The 19339-nt window shown below is 41.9% G+C and overlaps 1 protein-coding gene across 5 annotated transcripts in view; it reads left to right on the top strand.

Annotated features, from left to right (window-relative positions):
* Positions 1–19339, top strand: part of LOC124862752 (centrosomal protein of 112 kDa-like) — a 194053-nt gene that overhangs the window by 67283 nt on the left and 107431 nt on the right. For all 5 annotated transcript variants that reach the window (XR_007036996.1, XM_047356857.1, XM_047356856.1 and 2 more), the window contains one exon: positions 17824–17959. Coding sequence is in view for 4 of the 5 variants with exons in the window: in XM_047356857.1 (XP_047212813.1) it covers positions 17824–17959 (136 nt within the window). In the remaining variant the exon portion in view is untranslated. The remainder of the gene's footprint in view (positions 1–17823; positions 17960–19339) is intronic.

Below are 19339 nucleotides of genomic sequence, written 5' to 3'. Positions count from 1 at the left end.
TATTGGTCGGATGAAATATGCTAATTTTGTGAGATAGGAATTTTGGGTTTTCATGAGCTGTATGCCAAAATCATCTGTATTAAGACAATAAAAGACCTGAAATATTTCAGTTAGTGTGCAATGAATCTAAAATATATGAATGTTAAATTTTCATCATGACATTATGGAAAATAATGAACTTTATCACAATATGCTAATTTTTTGAGAAGGACCTGTATATTCAACCTGCCCTCAGTCAATACGTTGGAGAACCAACTTTTTTTTGCAAATACAGCAGCAGGTTTTTTGGGGAATTTCTCTACCATCTGTGCACATCTAGAGACTGAAATATTGACCCATTCCTTTGTGATATAGCTTGAGTTGTTTGTTTTTGAATATTCTGTGACAACCCTTTGAAGTCTTCTTAAAACAGTTGAATTTATATTGAGATTTTGTTCTAAACATTTCCTTCAAGCAATTTTGCTCCAACCATGTCGGTCTCTTGTGTAAAAACACTGTATATATACAAATTTACAAAAAGAACCTTTTATTTTTATTCCCATTTTTCTATATATTTATTTTTAATGTCTTTGTTGAGAGCAAAGAGCAGCTGAAGTCAAATTCCTTGTTTATGTGCACAAACGTGGTGAATAAATCTGATTCTGACTGTAATTTTTGTGGGTCATATAAATGCCCCGCCTTACACCAACTTTAAAGGTGAGAACATGAAAAAATTTTCAAAACAGGTGTGAATACTTTAGTGAGGCACAGAATGAACTCTTTGCCGAAAGTGTCACCAGACCAATCCGTACACCCTCCCATGCAGAACTACAGTGGTTGGACAATGAAACTGAAACACCTGTCATTTTAGTGTGGGAGGTTTCATGGCTAAATTGGACCAGCCTGGTAGCCAGTCTTCATTGATTGCACATTGCACCAGTAAGAGCAGAGGGTGAAGGTTCAATTACCAAGGTAAGAGCACAGTTTGGCTCAAAATATTGAAATGCACACAACATTATGGGTGACATATCAGAGTTCAAAAGAGGACAAATTGTTGGTGCACGTCTTGCAGGTGCATCTGTGACCAAGACAGCAAGTCTTTGTGATGTATCAAGAGCCACGGTATCCAGGGTAATGTCAGCATACCACCAAGAAGGACGAACCACATCCAACAGGATTAACTGTGGACGCAAGAGGAAGCTGTCTGAAAGGGATGTTCGGGTGCTAACCCGGATTGTATCCAAAAAACATAAAACCACGGCTGCCCAAATCACGGCAGAATTAAATGTGCACCTCAACTCTCCTGTTTCCACCAGAACTGTCCGTCGGGAGCTCCACAGGGTCAATATACACGGCCGGGCTGCTATAGCCAAACCTTTGGTCACTCATGCCAATGCCAAACGTCGGTTTCAATGGTGGAAGGAGCGCAAATCTTGGGCTGTGGACAATGTGAAACATGTATTGTTCTCTGATGAGTCCACCTTTACTGTTTTCCCCACATCCGGGAGAGTTACGGTGTGGAGAAGCCCCAAAGAAGCGTACCACCCAGACTGTTGCATGCCCAGAGTGAAGCATGGGGGTGGATCAGTGATGGTTTGGGTTGCCATATCATGGCATTCCCTTGGCCCAATACTTGTGCTACATGGGCGCGTCACTGCTAAGGACTACCGAACCATTCTTGAGGACCATGTGCATCCAATGGTTCAAACATTGTATCCTGAAGGCGGTGCCGTGTATCAGGATGACAATGCACCAATACACACAGCAAGACTGGTGAAAGATTGGTTTGATGAACATGAAAGTGAAGTTGAACATCTCCCATGGCCTGCACAGTCACCAGATCTAAATATTGAGCCACTTTGGGGTGTTTTGGAGGAGCGAGTCAGGAAACGTTTTCCTCCACCAGTATCACGTAGAGACCTGGCCACTATCCTGCAAGAAGAATGGCTTAAAATCCCTCTGACCACTGTGCAGAACTTGTATATGTCATTCCCAAGACGAATTGACGCTTTATTGGCCGCAAAAGGAGGCCCTACACCATACTAATAAATTATTGTGGTCTAAAACCAGGTGTTTCAGTTTCATTGTCCAACCCCTGTACGTACGTTTGTCACCAGCAGACTACAGTGCCCCTGCCAAAGCTAGAATGTGTTCTGAACAACGCTCCACTTTCAGGGCGAGTCACTGCACCGTAGGAAGTTTTTAGTTCCAGTATTTCACTAAATTACACACGTTTTTATGTTTCTGATTAAATTACCTGAAGCGTAAGGGCAGAACAAGTTTCACTGTTTATTTGTGTTTATATTAGTGTTCAGCAAATAATTTTTTTAGCTCTGTCCTTGTATTTAGAATACAACGCTAACATGGCAAGAAGACATTAGTCGCTATGCCAGCCTATTGTTTGCCTGTCACTGTCTTGCTGACGGCAAACGCAGCAGGCAGATCCGCTGGTGCATAAATTGCTCTCGTTGTTAGCATCAGTAACGAGCCAGTCATTCCCTCGTTTAGTGTTAAACACCGAAGAATCGGCAACTGGCCCATTGGGCCTTTTGCTAATTAAGTACTCGGCCTCCACAGAGACACACACACACACTAAGCACTCTGATGTCGTCTACCTGCCTGCTGCCCTGGCAACACTAAAGGCCTTTAGAGGCGATCCAGAAGAACTTCAAAGTCAAAGCAAGACTGCACGCAGGTGTATGTGAGTGTGTGTGTGTTTGTGCGTGCATGTTTATAAGTATGAGGATAGATGATAAAATTAAACAAGCTGAGTTGCTCAAAATGCCTTCTATCTGCCAGAAACTGTCTGGAATGTGTTTTTCTTGTATTTATGTTGCTGTTAAATTCATGAAAACACATCCTGTTTGCTGTTTTTTTTTTTTATATATGCATATATGTCATTATTATGAAAAGAACAGTACCTTGTCTTGCAGGGCAAATAGGCAATGCTGCATCAAATTTATGCCAAGTCTTTGTTGCTATGGCAACAACAACAACAAAGACGTTTCTTCCCATCCCTCACTTTGGTGCGCCTTAGATCATTACAGGGCATTAGCATAGAGATGGAGAGGTGCACCACGGAGGGAGGGAAGGTTGTGCATAAAGAGGGGGAGCAGCTTGCCTGATTTTGCAACAATGACCCGAAAGCCCCAGTTTTCACATCAGAAAGCCACCTGTCTAGTAAAAGTAGGGAAAAACAGCTGCATTCATTTCATTTTAATTCTACTTCCATTTTTTATCATGCTTCGTGTTTTCCTTTCTGTCACTTGGCACCAAGTTGGCCTCATCAAAACTGTGTGCCTACCAAGCAGGGTTTCTGTGGAGTCTTTCAAATATACTTAATTCTAAGCCTTAAAATGTCCTAAATACCTAATTTACTTAAAGTAAGTTAGTTAAAACACATCATCATTCACCAGTAGAAGGCTTATTTTATAAAGGTACATCTTAATTAACGTATCATCAAAAAGTCAATTTATTTAAGGAATTTTGTACATTTAGCACATTTAATGTTTTATGGAATCACTTTGCACGCCAAAATTGAGTAAGTAAATAAATACTTACTACTTACTTAAATAATTGGACCAAAAAAAGACATTTTATGAAGAAGTGTCGGCTTACGGAAAAGAATGTCGATGTTCCCTGCATGAATGTGGTGTGGCATGGAGCCGATCAGCCTGTGGCTTTACTGAGTTATTCAGGATAGCCAGGTGGCTTTATTAGCAGCATTCATTTTGTGTTTGCATTGCTGGTTCTAGTGTCTCTTGAAAATTACCAATAGATTCTTTGTGATGTTTAGGTAAGGCCAATCAAGCACAGTCATCTTTAAAATGGGTTATCCCTGTAGCTTGTACACCTTTTTCCTCTGTAATTTTTTCTTCCACTCAACTTTCCATTAATAGGCTGGGATACAGCTCTGAGTGAACAGCCAGGTTTTGTAGCCTTGACCTTTTGTGGCTTACCATCCTGGTGATTGGTGTGAATAACTGTCAAGTCACCAGTGAGTAGGCCATTACATGGCCATAACATTTAGATGATAGATTGATGATGTTTTTTGTGAAGATGCACCTGGACTGTAAGTTAGGTGACCTAGGTGTAAAAACCTGCCGGAGGAATAAAACAGGTCTTAAAAATCTTACATTTAATTTACTGAAACTTGTCAAACCCCTGACTAAGGTGAGGTGCAGGGTTCTGGTAGTTCTCCCTTCTGTTTCTATAATTCCTTCTGATGAACACCACTGACTTAGAAACACTAAGCAGTCTGTTATAAAAAACAATTATAAAAAAAGCTCTGTAATGGTCAGGGACTGTTTTACACGAACCCTTGGCAGTATTCAGATCTCTCCTTAGGTGTCAGAGTTCCTGCAAAGTCTTTCGTGCTTTCCTTCTTTGTGTTCTTCTACCCTTTGTCACCTTGTATCCTACCGTCCCTCCTTGTGTCCTTTTCATTTTCTCACTTTCTTTTTTGTTTCTTCAATTCCTTCTTTCCACCTGGTACACATTCATAGAGAATTTTTCTATTTGTGTTTTGAACAGGGCAAAAATGACTTGAGAACTTTGGAAATTTCAGTCTTAAAATGTGTAGAAATAGTTTTTTTTAGAAACCCTATTGTGTTCTTTTTCCACTTACAAACGTACCTTACACCCGAGTGTGAGACTGGACTCATTGTTCTCAGCATGCCAACAAGAATCTAGCAAAGCTCTCTGGTGCATCCAGGGACCACGAGTAGCTAAGCAACCCCAGTTAATGTTCAGGTGTGGGAGCAGGTGGAGGTATGGATCCTGAATAATAAAAAGGTTAACCAGAGCTCAATAGTTTTTCCCTTGGCAACTGCATAAAAAGAGGTTTTGGGGAAGGGTTAAACATCAGTTCAATACTAGAGAGCTGCAGAAGGAAAACTCTGAGTTCCTTCACTGCGTCCTCCTGCAGCAGTATTTTTGTCAGATACATAACCTTTATCAGTGATTCAGTCATATGTGTATATTAGCCTAAAACCATTTACATTACAATCTTTCCTCCAAATATTGATTTTTGTCTTCAGATAGATTTTATTCCTCCCTCATTCTGATTGTTGCTTCTTTTAAATGCAGCCAGACCTTTACAGGGTTCCTACCCACCCTGTGTGCAACGGTTGTGCTTTGTAATGTGTTTTGCTTTAGTACTTTCCACATTAATATGGTAAAAAACGAAAGTGAGTAAAAACATTTATGTTTATCTCTATGCTTCTTTATATCTTTTCCATCTCCCAACAGTTGATTATATAAATGTCTAAATATTAATTGCCACAAAAATGCAGATTTTTTTAAAGGTTTAATTTAGAAAAGAGGGGAAAATAATCATTGTTTTGTTTAATCTCTTATAGGTTTTTTTGCCTCAGGTAATAAAACAGGTTTTCAGTACATGTCTGTATTTGTGGTGTTTGGAGCATACGTGCAATAAAACCTGAATGCTATTCAAACATTTAAAGAAAATCACAGTAAACATTTCTACTTGGATGCAAGAGTGACTCAACAATTGACTAAAATATTTTGAATTTTTTAGTGTAGGGACTGTGACGTATACGCAAACCCACAGACTTCTGAAGGCACCTTATTGCACTTTATTTAGGACTATAGAATTAAAGGGGGTTGAAATAAAAGCATGCTGCAATTTAGAGATTTTCCTTTTATAAACGTTTTTGAAATCATTGTATCATTTTCCTTCCACTTCACAAGTGTGCACGTTTTCATGTTGGCCTATCACATTCAGTGTCGATGGCGGAGCGTCAGACCCAAAAGCGACGCTTTCCGTCCGTCGGTGTTTGAGTAAAGCCCCTTTTCCCTCTGCAGCTCCCCCAGATACAGGTCCATCTCAAAATATTAGCATATTGTGATAAAGTTCATTATTTTCCATAATGTCATGATGAAAATTTAACATTCATATATTTTAGATTCATTGCACACTAACTGAAATATTTCAGGTCTTTTATTGTCTTAATACGGATGATTTTGGCATACAGCTCATGAAAACCCAAAATTCCTATCTCACAAAATTAGAATATTTCATCCGACCAATAAAAGAAAAGTGTTTTTAATACAAAAAACGTCAACCTTCAAATAATCATGTACAGTTATGCACTCAATACTTGGTCGGGAATCCTTTTGCAGAAATGACTGCTTCAATGCGGCGTGGCATGGAGGCAATCAGCCTGTGGCACTGCTGAGGTCTTATGGAGGCCCAGGATGCTTCAATAGCGGCCTTTAGCTCATCCAGAGTGTTGGGTCTTGAGTCTCTCAACGTTCTCTTCACAATATCCCACAGAGAAGCTCTCCCAGCTGAGTGTGCCCGACTCCACCTGCAGGTGGATCACTGACTTCCTGTCTGACAGGAAGCAGTGCGTGAGGCTGGGGAAGCACGTCTCTGACTCCCTGACCATCAGCACCGGTTCCCCCCAAGGCTGTGTTCTCTCTCCTCTGCTCTTCTCCCTGTACACCAACAGCTGCACCTCCAGTCACCAGTCTGTCAAGCTTCTGAAGTTTGCGGACGACACCACCCTGATCGGACTCATCTCTGATGGTGACGAGTCCGCGTACAGATGGGAGGTGGACCATCTGTTGGACTGGTGCAGCCAGAACAACCTTTAGCTCAACGCTCTAAAGACAGTGGACATGGTTGTGGACTTCAGGCAGAACCCAGCCCCACCTGCCCCCATCACCCTCTGTGACTCCACAATTGACACTGTGGAATCTTTCCGCTTCCTGGGAACCATCATCTCCCAGGATCTCAAGTGGGAGCCAAACATCAGCTCCCTCATCAAGAAAGCCCAGCAGAGGATGTTCTTCCTGCGGCAGCTGAAGAAATTCAACCTGCCAAAGACTATGATGGTGCACTTCTACACAGCCATCATTGAGTCCATCCTCACCTCCTCCATCACCATCTGGTACGCCGCTGCTACAGCCAAGGATAAGGGCAGGCTGCAGCGTGTCATTCGGTCTGCTGAGAAGGTGATTGGCTGCAGTCTACTGTCGCTCCAGGAACTGTACACCTCCAGGACCCTGAAGCGGGCAGGGAAGATTCTGGCTGATCCCTCCCACCCCGGTCACAGACTCTTTGAGACTCTCCCCTCTGGCAGGAGGCTGCGGTCCATCCGGACCAAAACCTCACGCCACAAGAACAGTTTTTTCCCATCTGCCACCAGCCTGGTTAACAAAGCCCGGAAACCACCCTGACACTCTCCCTTTCCCCCAAACCCCCCCTTTTTTTGCTGACAGGACACCTGTAACCTGTAACTCTATGCGTTACATTAACGCTCAGCTTGGACTCCTGCTTTACTTGCACATTGATCACCTGCACTGTTGTATTGCTCTTGCATCTTATACTGCTCTATATTTACTCTCACTCACTTAAAACTGTGCACATATATTTATATTATATTGTAGATATGTTTATACTGTTTAATTTGTATTGTATTGCACCGACTACGCCAAAACAAATTCCTTGTATGTCCAAAAACGTACTTGGCAATAAAGCCATTCTGATTCTGATTCTGCTTCTCTATGGGGTTCAGGTCAGGAGAGTTGGCTGGCCAATTAAGCACAGTGATACCATGGTCAGTAAACCATTTACCAGTGGTTTTGGCACTGTGAGCAGGTGCCAGGTCATGCTGAAAAATGAAATCTTCATCTCCATAAAGCTTTTCAGCAGATGGAAGCATGAAGTGCTCCAAAATCTCCTGATAGCTAGCTGCATTGACCCTGCCCTTGATAAAACACAGTGGACCAACACCAGCAGCTGACACGGCACCCCAGACCATCACTGACTGTGGGTACTTGACACTGGACTTCTGGCATTTTGGCATTTCCTTCTCCCCAGTCTTCCTCCAGACTCTGGCACCTTGATTTCTGAATGACATGCAGGTCGGCAGTCTTACCCATGATTGGGGTTTTGAGTGATGAACCAGGCTGGGAGTTTTAAAGGCCTCAGGAATCTTTTGCAGGTGTTTAGAGTTAACTCGTTGATTCAGATGATTAGGTTCATAGCTCGTTTAGAGACCCTTTTAATGATATGCTAATTTTGTGAGATAGGAATTTTGGGTTTTCATGAGCTGTATGCCAAAATCATCCGTATTAAGACAATAAAAGACCCGAAATATTTCAGTTAGTGTGCAATGAATCTAAAATATATGAATGTTAAATTTTCATCATAACATTATGGAAAATAATGAACTTTATCACAATATGCTAATATTTTGAGAAGGACCTGTATTAACTTGTGCTAGTTTTGACCTGCATTTGACTCCGGTCTTTGGTCCTAAATATATCTGGGCTGGTAATGGAGAAAGGTTTGAAATGCAAAAGGTCAAGTGCCCAGAAGTTAATGCAATGTCTTGACGTGTCAGTTTTCTGTCACAATAGACAAAACAGCAGAAATCTATGAATACGCCAAGTTAGACCTTAATGTAGGACTTATGCACAACTAAATAACATTTGTACCAGTTTGCTTTAATTTGCTGTATTTTGTTTTAGCTTCAAAGGTGAATGGTAGATGAAGCGTATGTAATACTAAGTACGTTTAGGAGATCATGGCAGCAATACGCCCAAAGCGCTCCATCCAAGCACACTGATGACTGTCCACTGATGTTTCTGTTGATGAAGGATAATAAGAACCTTATCTCTTCTTACACACTGTGGCCATTTTATTTCAGTAGTTATAACATGCACTGCCTTCAACAAACAGGCCACATTTGTAGGCAGCTTTAAAGCTATCCAGCCCAATGATGCTCAGCTTTCTGCGCTCCCTTTTCAACTCGTTCTGTCTTTAATTTTTTGCTCGCCCTTGCGTTGTCTGTCTTTTGTGTTCACTTATTTGTGGTCTGTCTCTCATTCTCTGCTTGTTTCAGTGCCCCCCGCTCTCTCTGTTTCTCTGGGGATGTGGATAAAAAAACCAAGCCTGTTTTTTTTTTTTTCTTCAGAGGGCGCTGAATATTTCAGTTTTGCATTTTCACTCTTTTTATGTGCTCCCTCTTTTTATTTTTTCCAGGGCCCCTTTGATGTGTCTGCGGATTCGTTATCATTCCGTTTGGATGAGCTCACAAACGCAGATGCGGGGCGCTTGCATGCACTACCACACACACGCACACACATATGCAATGTAAGCACACACTCGGGCTTTTTTTATACTACAGACCAGAGGCATCCATATGCAAGCTTACATTCAGGTCTGTTCGCCAGTTGTTTCCATGTGCTGCTCCACCCACATTACTCCATACAATTCCTAAATGCTCTATTTACATGGGAGGAAGAAAAAACGTGCATAAGCCATCAGGTTCTTCATTGTGTACTCATGTGTTAATTGCATATCTATGGGGTTCCTACAAACTTTGTAAAAGTATGGAATTTGATTTCATTATCTTCCCGGTCTGCATAAGGATGACATTTCTACCTTCTTTCAGTCTGTCCTTCATCCTTGTCTCCTTCCATTTTGTGTAGTTCATTTCCTTCTTTATACACTTTCTTCCATCCTTCCTTCCCTTTTCTTGTGTTGCTCCTTGTCCCTATTTCCTTCTTTTGTTCCTCCCTGTTTGTTTGTAGATTTCATGGTGTCTATATTTAGATCCTTCCCGCTCTATAAATATGTGCCATAAATTCGTGTTGAACAATTGTCTTTTGTATTAAAATGCACACGAAGGACTGGGAATTCTTGAAATTTGTGTTTTTGGAAAACTAGAATTTTTACATGAAAAATGTGTGGGAAACATGTATTTATGTGTTAGTGAATGTGTACATCATTTCCCTATGTATGCATCACGTGGCACACAATAACAAAGGCAGCATGTGGCATTGTGTGATTAGAGCAACTTGGAAAACGACCCTATTCCGGTCAGCGGGGCGGCAGAATGACAGAAGCTCCTTCACCCTGTCAGCTACAATCCCTCCCCTCACCTCGCCTCCTCCTTTAAAACAGCCGCTGACGATTGAGGGATGAGAGGACTTCCTCTTTAGAGAAGACACATCTTTAATTTGAGCCTCCTCTCCTTCCACATTTCTGACCAGATATCCTTTTAAAGCCAAAGGGCCGCCCTGGCGCTGGCACCCCTCTCCTTTCCTTCTCCACTTCTCCTTGCCAGGCCACCCTGATTCCCTTTTTTTCCTCCTACTCATCTCTTTGCTCTATTATTGATGGTGACACGCTGTCTGCCACTTTAGTGACCACACACATTCTCACACACAGTTATGCCTTTACATCCTCATACTGTTAGTTTCATTTTAAAGTTAGTTGCGGTAGATTTTTTTTCCTCCTTTTTTTCCCCCGTATCCTTGGAGGTGTAGGCCCAGCAGCTAGTTCCAACATAGCTCTAGTGCTTTCTTTGAGTTGCGTTGTCAGTCGCAGAGAGAGTTTGGGACCATGCCTCATGAACAAAGGCCCGTGCACACTTACGTGCACACACCCGTACACCCGCATGAATTCTCTCTGCTCTCTCAAGTGAAGCACACGTTCAAATTCTTTTTTTATTTATTTGTTTGCTCTTCTTTGGAAGTTAGCTATTTCCGTGACATCCTCTCGGTTTCCTGTTCTCCTTTCTTTTTTCTTTTTTCCTTAGCCTCTCCACAAATTCTTTTGTCTGACTGAGTCCGAGAGGCAGTCATGCAGCGGGTTTGATTAATAATTACAGAGTACACAAAATCTGGAACGGAAAAAAATGCCTCTTTGTTGTTTGATGTCCAACATGAGAGAAACCAAAATTACTAAGAGACAGAACACACTTTAAAGAGGAGCGAAAGCCTGCACATTCCTTTCTGAATCTGCTGCTTTTGTTCTTGGCCTGTTTTGTTCTTTGCATTCTGCTGTTACTGTTCTAGCTTTCTCATTGCTTTTATTTTTGGAAAACAATAATTTCTTTAAAAGCTGAAAATTTGCACATGGTTGTGTGCACCTAAGAGCTGAGGGTGTTGCATGTTCCTGCGTAGTTTGAATGTTATAGTACTTTGCAAAAGCGTTCAAAAAAACTCACCTCAACTACCACCTTCCACTTCAGTAAAGTCCACTAATTCTTCACAAATGCAAATCTGAAAAGTATGAGAAGCATCTTTCTTTAGCCTCCTTAAGTCAATCCTTTGAAGACCCACCTTTGACAGCAGTTACAGGTGCAAGTCTTTTGGGGTATGTTCAAAAATAGCTCAAGCTCAGTTAAATCGATAGAGAGCGGCTGTGAAGATGAATTTGTAAGTCTTGCTGCAGCTTCTCCATTATTTTTAGGTCCAAGCACACTGACATTCTTTGGTCCAACGTAGCTCTGGCTGTTTGTTTAGGGTTGTGGTGCTGCTGGAAGGTGAACCTCGGTCTCAAGTCTTTTGCAGCCTCCAACAAATGTTCTTCTTTATGTAGCTTCATCCATCTTCACATGATCTCTAAACAGCTGACCTTTTTGAAGAAAAGTGTCCCACAGCGTGATGCTGCCACAGCCATGTTTCACTCTAGGGATAGTGTGTTCAGGGTTATGTGCAGTGTTAGTGTTCCACCACACTTAGCATTTGAAAGCATGTGTGCCCTACATGGCTATTGGTAAACTGCAAACATAACTTCTTATGGTGTTAAAATGTTACTTTTTTTGCCACTCTTTAACAAAGGCCAGTTTTGTAGAGTGACTATCAGTTGTCCTGTCAAAAGATTGTCCCACCTAAGCTGTGGATCTCTTCTGCTCCTCCAGAGTTACCATGCTGTGTCTCTGGTTAATGCTGTCAATGCCTGACCTCTCAGTTTAGTGGGCTTACAAAATGTGTGCAAAACTACCATGTCTTGGTAAGTATTCAGTTGTTCCGTACCCTTTCCATTTTCAAATGATGGATTGCTCAGTACTCTGTGAGATGTTCAAAGCTTGGGATTTTTTTCTTTAAACTTTAAGAATGCAATGATTTTTGATCATAAAGATCCTGTTTGTTCAAGTTTTCTAACAAACGTCTGAGGCTGAACAGCTGGATTTATACGGAGATTTAATTACACACATGGATTCTGTTTTAATGATAAGGTTGCAAATTGCTTGCACTGGATTTCATGTAATGGGAATCGAAGTAAAGGAAGCAGATTTTTATTTGCATTTTCCCTTTATGATTATGATTTACTTTTTGTTGGTCTGTTGCATAAAATCCCAATAACATGTTGAAATGTGAACAAACTTAAGATTATAAGTATAAGTACTTTTGCAAGGTACTGTACGTTGCATAATACACTTCATAAGATGGGCAAGCACTGGAAATGTCACACACTGACTTTGTAATAGTTGTTCTTCTAATTGGTTTAAATTGGTTCCCCATTGCGCAGGATTACTTCTCTGTCGCTCAGCTGTCCAGGGGGCATAATTATTCACACCTTTTTAGAGCGCCCATTTACAAGAAGAGGAGGAAAGTGCACTGACACACCGCTGGCATGTTTTACATGCTGTTCTTTAATTTTCACTATGAAGAAAAGAAAAGACTATTCATACAGTGTAACACTGACATACTTGTGTCAGAGTGAGGATCTGTCGGTCTGTGACCACAGGGAGCTGGACCTGCATCATATCTGTTGCTTTATTTTAGCATTTTTGAAAGCTGTGTTAAATAGGCTTACCTACAGGTTTTTCCAGGGGCGGCGTAATGGGCATCTCAAATACAGCATGGGGCAATTAACCTGCCATGCATAATTTTCCTCCATACATGACGCAGTAGATGTAGCTTTTACCATCCAAGCCTGACTGAATGCACCCAGCACTTTATGTGTCACAGTCATAATCACAGAGTGATGCTCTCTCAGTGCGGACAGTGTTCGATTACAGGTTTGTAAAAATGTTTCACTCGTACTAATTTGATGCATGAGTGTTTCATATTGCATGAATTTGGAAGGAGCCACACTTTTGGCCAACGGCAGAAAGGTTCAGTATTTGAGCAGAATTTAGGTTAATTGAAGGGTTGGAAATGACTATAGGTCTAGATATGAGTATTTCAGCTCTGTGACTGACTGATCAGTCAAGGGTGCACCCTGCCGATTGCCCCGATGTCAGCTGGGGTAAAGTCAAACCCCCCTTCTGCCATCCATAGAGGGAGTGATGGGTGGATGGATATAAAAATAACCCTTTCCATTCTAACCTTCATAGCTACCTTTCCTTTGTCATCCATCCGGCTCGACATCCCCCCTGTCCTACCCCCCCCCCCCCCCGCTGTGTTGTTGAGCTTGACAGCTGCTCGGTTGCTCTTGTATATGATGTTGAGGCTGGGCATGCTGGCTGCACTCTGACAGGTCTCAGTACGATGCTGTCCCCCTCAGTATGCCTATCAATCCTCTCCTACTTTCAACTCTGTGACCTGACATTTGGCACAGCAAACTAGCATGGAGGACACACACAGGTTCATAGTGTACATGTTTAAAATAATATAGAATATATTTATTTCCTGTTAAATTTACATGGAGTTTATATAAAACATCAAATTAAACAAATATGGTAATATAGAATAAATATAGTACATATATTGATGTACATAGTTACACATAAACACTTTTATACTTATAGTACCAATTTCCATTATACATGAATTAGTTTTTGAAAATAAAAGTTTCATTCAAATGTTTTACATTTGGTGACTTTTACTTTGACACCTCTCAATTAAATTTAGTTCCATCAATTACATAAATTAAATTTTATCTCAGTATAAATCCAGCTGTTCTGTGAAGGCCTCAAAAGTTTGTTACAGAACGTTAGTGAATAAACAGCATCATGAAGACAAAGAAACACAGCAGAAAGGTCGTGGAGGTGACACACGACAACTATTGCTAGTGCATGGTCTTTATGAAAGAGTGACAAGAAGAAAACCTTTGTTGTTATACACCAACAAATAGTCCTGTTTGTTGTGAAACATAGTAGTGGTAGCATCATGCTGTGGGGATAGGTGATCTCTGTCCAATTTGACTGAGTTTCATCTGTTTTGCAAAGAATGGGCAAAATGTTCTGATTTTAGATATAAAGCTGGTAGAAGCATACCACCAAAAGACTTGCACCTGTAGTTGCAACAACAGGTGGTTTTTGCAAAGTATTGACTCAACAGGATGGAAGGCTAATGCAAGACAAATGTTTCAGATTTCTTTTTTAAAAAAAACAATTATTTAAACATTTATTTTGACAGTAGGAAGAAATATAGGATTATGTGCTGCCACATGGCAACAACTCAAACAGTGGTTGAAGAAGGCAGAGGGGAGTCATTATAGACCTGAGTTGTTTTCCTAAACAGGATCGATTATATAGGTTCTGAAGTGAAAGCTGGTTTGAGGCAATAATTGTATTTGCGTGGCTGATAACTTGGTTCAGTTTGTTTCCATTTAGCTGACGGGTTAGCTGGGTTAACATCAAAATGTTGTCCTGAAAGCAAGAATGCTCATGATAAACAACCTATAAAGTCATTGTCTGGTTAGCGCTATAAAAGCCTCTGTTTTCTGAAGAGCATAATTGTGATTTTCTATAAATACACCGCTCTAAAAATAAACAACACAATATAACTCCAAGTAAATCAAACGTCTGTGAAATCAAACTGTCCACTTAGGAAGCAACACCGATTGACAATCAATTTCACATGTTGTTGTGCAAATGGAAAAGACATCAGGAGGAAATCTTTGGCGATTAGCAAGACACACTGCTTTCTGGCTGATGTTTTGGTCACTTTTGAATGTTGGTGGTGCTTTCACACTCGTGGTGGCATGAGACTGACTTTACAACCCACACAAGTGGCACAGGTAGTGCAGGTCATCAAGGATGGCATATCAATGCGAGCCTGCGAGTCTGTCAGCGTAGTGTCCAGAGCCTGGAGGCGCTACCAGGAGACAGGCCAGTACACCAGGAGACGTGGAGGAGGCCGTAGGAGGGCAACAACCCAGCAGCAGGACCGCTACCTCTGCCTTTGTGCAAGGAGGAACAGGAGGAGCACTGCCAGAGCCCTGCAAAATGACCTCCAGCAGGCCACAAATGTGCATGTGTCTGCACAAACGGTTAGAAACCGACTTCACGGGGTTGGTATGAGGGCCCGACGTCCACAAATGGGGGTTGTGCTCATAGCCCAACACCGTGCAGGACGCTTGACATTTGCCAGAGAAGACCAGGACTGGCAATTTCGCCACTGGGCCCTGTGCTCTTCACAGATGAAAGCAGGTTCACACTGAGCACATGTGACAGACGTGACAGAGTCTGGAGACACCGTGGAGAGTGATCTGCTGCCTGCAACATCCTTCAGCATGACCGATTTGGTAGCGGGTCAGTAATGGTGTGGGCTGGCATTTCTTTGGAGGGCTGCACGGACCTCTTAAGAAATGACTGCCATTAGGTACCGAGATGAGATTCTCAGACCCCTTGTGAGACCATATGCTGGTGCGGTTGGCCCTGGGTTCCTCCTAATGCAGGACAATGCTAGACCTCATGTGGCTGGAGTGTGTCAGCAGTTCCTGCAAGATGAAGACATTGAAGCTATGGACTGGCCCGTCCGTTCCCCAGACCTGAATCCGTTTGAGCACATCTGGGACATCATGTCTCGCTCCATCCACCAACGTCACGTTGCACCACAGACTGTCCAGGAGTTGGCGGATGCTTTAGTCCAGGTCTGGGAGGAGATCCCTCAGGAGACCATCTGCCGTCTCATCAGGAGCATGCCCAGGCGTTGTAGGGAGGTCATACAGGCACGTGGAGGCCACACACAATACTGAGCCTCATTTTGACTTGTTTTAAGGACATTACATCAAAGTTGGATCGGCCTGTAGTGTGTTTTTCCACTTTACTTTTGTGTGTGACTCCAAATCTAGGCCTCCATTGGTTAATAAATTTGATTTCCATTGATGATTTTTGTGTGATTTTGTTGTCAGCACATTCAACTTTGTACAGAACAAAGTATTCAGTGAGAATATTTCATTCATTCAGATCTAATTCAATTCAGTTTATTTATATAGCGCCAATTCACAACACGTCGTCTCAAGGCACTTCACAAAGTCAGGTACATACATTCCAATTAATCCTAACCATTCAACAGTGCAGTCAGATTCGGTTATTTATTCAAACTGGACAAAACGTTTTTCTATCTAAGGAAACCCAGCAGATTGCATCCAGTCAGTGACTTGTAGCAGTCACTCCTCCTGGATGAGCATGTAGAGACAGTGGACAGTCACTGGCGTTGACTTTGCAGCAATCCATCATACTGAGCATGCATGTAGCGACAGTGGAGAGGAAAAACTCCCTTTTAACAGGAAGAAACCTCCAGCAGAACCAGGCTCAATGTGAGCGGCCATCTGCCACGACCGACTGGGGGTTTGAGAGAACAGAGCAGAGACACAAAAAGAACACAGAAGCACTGATCCAGGAGTACTTTCTATGGGAAGGAAAAGTAAATGTTAATGGATGTAGCTCCTTTAGTCGTTTGATCTAGAAAGAAAGAACAGATAAACTCTGAGCCAGTTTTCAAGGTTAGAGTCTGAAAGAGAGCACATAATTAGTTACAGTAAAAGCTCAGTCAATTGCTATATCTAGGAGAGAGAAAGGGTTAAACACTGAAAGACAGGGCCAAGTGGATCATCTGTAGAAGTTGAGCATTAAGTTGTTGCCAGCAGAAGCTTGGACGATGCCCTTCTCCAGAAAAGTGTCACAGGTAGACACAGAGTCAGGCCAGGCGTAGCTTCTAGGAAGAGAAAAGAGAGAGAACATAAAGTTAAAAACTGAAATAACAGCAAATAATGCAAAATTGGAGAGTAGTGTGAGAATGTAGCGAAGAGAGTGAAAGTGGTCAAGTATGTCCTCCAGCAGCCTAAGCCTATAGCAGCATAACTACAGAGATAGCAAAGGATAACCTAAGCCACTCTAACTATAAGCTTTATCAAAAAGGAAAGTTTTAAGCCTAGCCTTAAAAGTAGACAGGGTGTTTGCCTCACGGACTAAAACTGGGAGCTGGTTCCATAGGAGAGGAGCCTGATAAATAAAGGATCTGCCTCCCATTCTACTTCTAGAGACTCTAGGAACCACCAATAAACCTGCAGTCTAGAACGAAGTGCTCTGTTAGGAACATATGGAACAATCAGATCTCTGATGTATGATGGAGCTAGATCATTAAGGGCTTTATATGCGAGGAGGAGAGTTTTAAATTCTATTCTGGATTTTAATTTTCATCAGAACTCTTGCTGCAGCATTTTGAATCAGTTGAAGGCTTTTAAGTGCATTTTGTGGACATCCTGATAGTAAATAATTACAATAGTCCAGCCTTGAAGTAACAAATGCATGGACTAGTTTTTCAGCGTCACTCCTGGATAGGATATTTCTAATTTTGGCAATGTTCCAGAGGTGAAAGAAGGAAATCCTAGAAACCTGTTTAATATGGGATTTAAATGACATGTCCTGTTTAAAAATAACACCAAGGTTTTTACTTTATTATCGGAGGTCAATTTAATGCCATCCAGGTTAAGTGATTGACTAAGCAGTTTCTTTTTTAAAGACTCCAGTCCAAAGACGACAACTTCTGTCTAGGATGTTATTTTTTTTGAGCAGTGTATATTTGACAAAAGTTTGAAAAGTTAGTTTGTTGTCCACCAAAAAGATGAGTAACAACCCTCCCTACTTGGTCTTTTATATTTTACAGCATTATTAAGGGTTTTGTTGCCTTTCCTCACGTGAGAGGTGGATGCCACCCTCTGCAAAACAACAGTCTATTGCAACAACACATTTGTATTTTACAATTTAAAACTATTGATTGTACACTTTTAAAATCTGGAGTCAGTCTATAGTTTAGTTGGCAACTTTTATCTCCTTTCTGCAGCTGATATTCTTTGGCTGGGTGAAGTGTATTCATTCCTTTGTTCTTGTGCTTGCTTTGAAGGGAGATGGAGAGCCAGCTGGACAGGGCAAGACAGAGCCAAAGACAGCAGATCCAGCAGGCCGATTTGGCACTGGAGCAGTTCAAGAAACAGGTGGAGCTCAGCTCTGAGAAGGCCTATGCTGACATGAAACTCCAGGTCTGACAACAATAATATAGCGCTCACAAATAAAAAACATGTTTTTTGGTTGTTTTTTTTACAGAAAATCCATGATGTTTATTGAGGAGCCACATTTATTGGCATCCCTGGTGAAAATGTGGGGGGAAAAAATTAGGGTATTATTTGAGTACATTTATTCAGTTGGGGGAAAAAAAATCCATGTTAAGAAATTGCTTTCAACTCACTGGAACTATTGGTACCCAAACAGATTTTTTGTTAAACAAAAATTCATACTTTGCGTTTTGAAGTTGATCAGAGGTTCTAGGAACTTCTTATTAATGATCTATGACCTGTATGACACGACACTGAGGGCCATTTCTCTAGCATACAAATAGAGTCTGTTCATCCGGCACCACACACAGGAAGCAGGTTTGTAAGGATTTTTAAAAAATGCTCCAAAGTTGGGATCACAAAGTCTCCATAACAATCATTAGCCGCTATCTACAGGGGTTGGACAATGAAACTGAAACACCTGTCCTTTTAGTGTGGGAGGTTTCATGGCTAGCCAGTCTTCATTGATTGCACATTGCACCAGTAAGAGCAGAGTGTGAAGGTTCAATTAGCAGGGTAAGAGCACAGTTTTGCTCAAAATATTGAAATGCACACAACATTAATGGTGACATACCAAAGTTCAAAAGAGGACAAATTGTTGGTGCACGTCTTGCAGGTGCATGTGTGACCAAGACAGCAAGTCTTTGTGATGTATCAAGAGCCACGGTATCCAGGGTAATGTCAGCATACCACCAAGAAGGACGAACCACATCCAACAGGATTAACTGTGGACGCAAGAGGAAGCTGTCTGAAAGGGATGTTCGGGTGCTAACCCGGATTGTATCCAAAAAACATAAAACCACGGCTGCCCAAATCATGGCAGAATTAAATGTGCACCTCAACTCTCCTGTTTCCACCAGAACTGTCCGTCGGGAGCTCCACACGGTCAATATACACGGCCGGGCTGCTATAGCCAAACCTTTGGTCACTCATGCCAATGCCAAACGTCGGTTTCAATGGTGCAAGGAGCGCAAATCTTGGGCTGTGGACAATGTGAAACATGTATTGTTCTCTGATGAGTCCACCTTTACTGTTTTCCCCACATATTGGAGAGTTACGGTGTGGAGAAGCCCCAAAGAAGCGTACCATCCAGACTGTTGCATGCCCAGAGTGAAGCATGGAGGTGGATCAGTGATGGTTTGGGCTGCCATATCATGGCATTCCCTTGGCCCAATACTTGTGCTAGATGGGCGCGTCACTGCTAAGGACTACCAAACCATTCTTGAGGACCATGTGCATCCAATGGTTCAAACATTGTATCCTGAAGGCGGTGCCGTGTATCAGGATGACAATGCACCAATACAAACA

Source organism: Girardinichthys multiradiatus, chromosome X (genome assembly GCF_021462225.1).
Source record: "Girardinichthys multiradiatus isolate DD_20200921_A chromosome X, DD_fGirMul_XY1, whole genome shotgun sequence".
Taxonomy (NCBI): domain Eukaryota; kingdom Metazoa; phylum Chordata; class Actinopteri; order Cyprinodontiformes; family Goodeidae; genus Girardinichthys; species Girardinichthys multiradiatus.
Note: the sequence above shows the minus strand (reverse complement) of the source record. Positions and strands in the feature narration are given on the sequence as shown.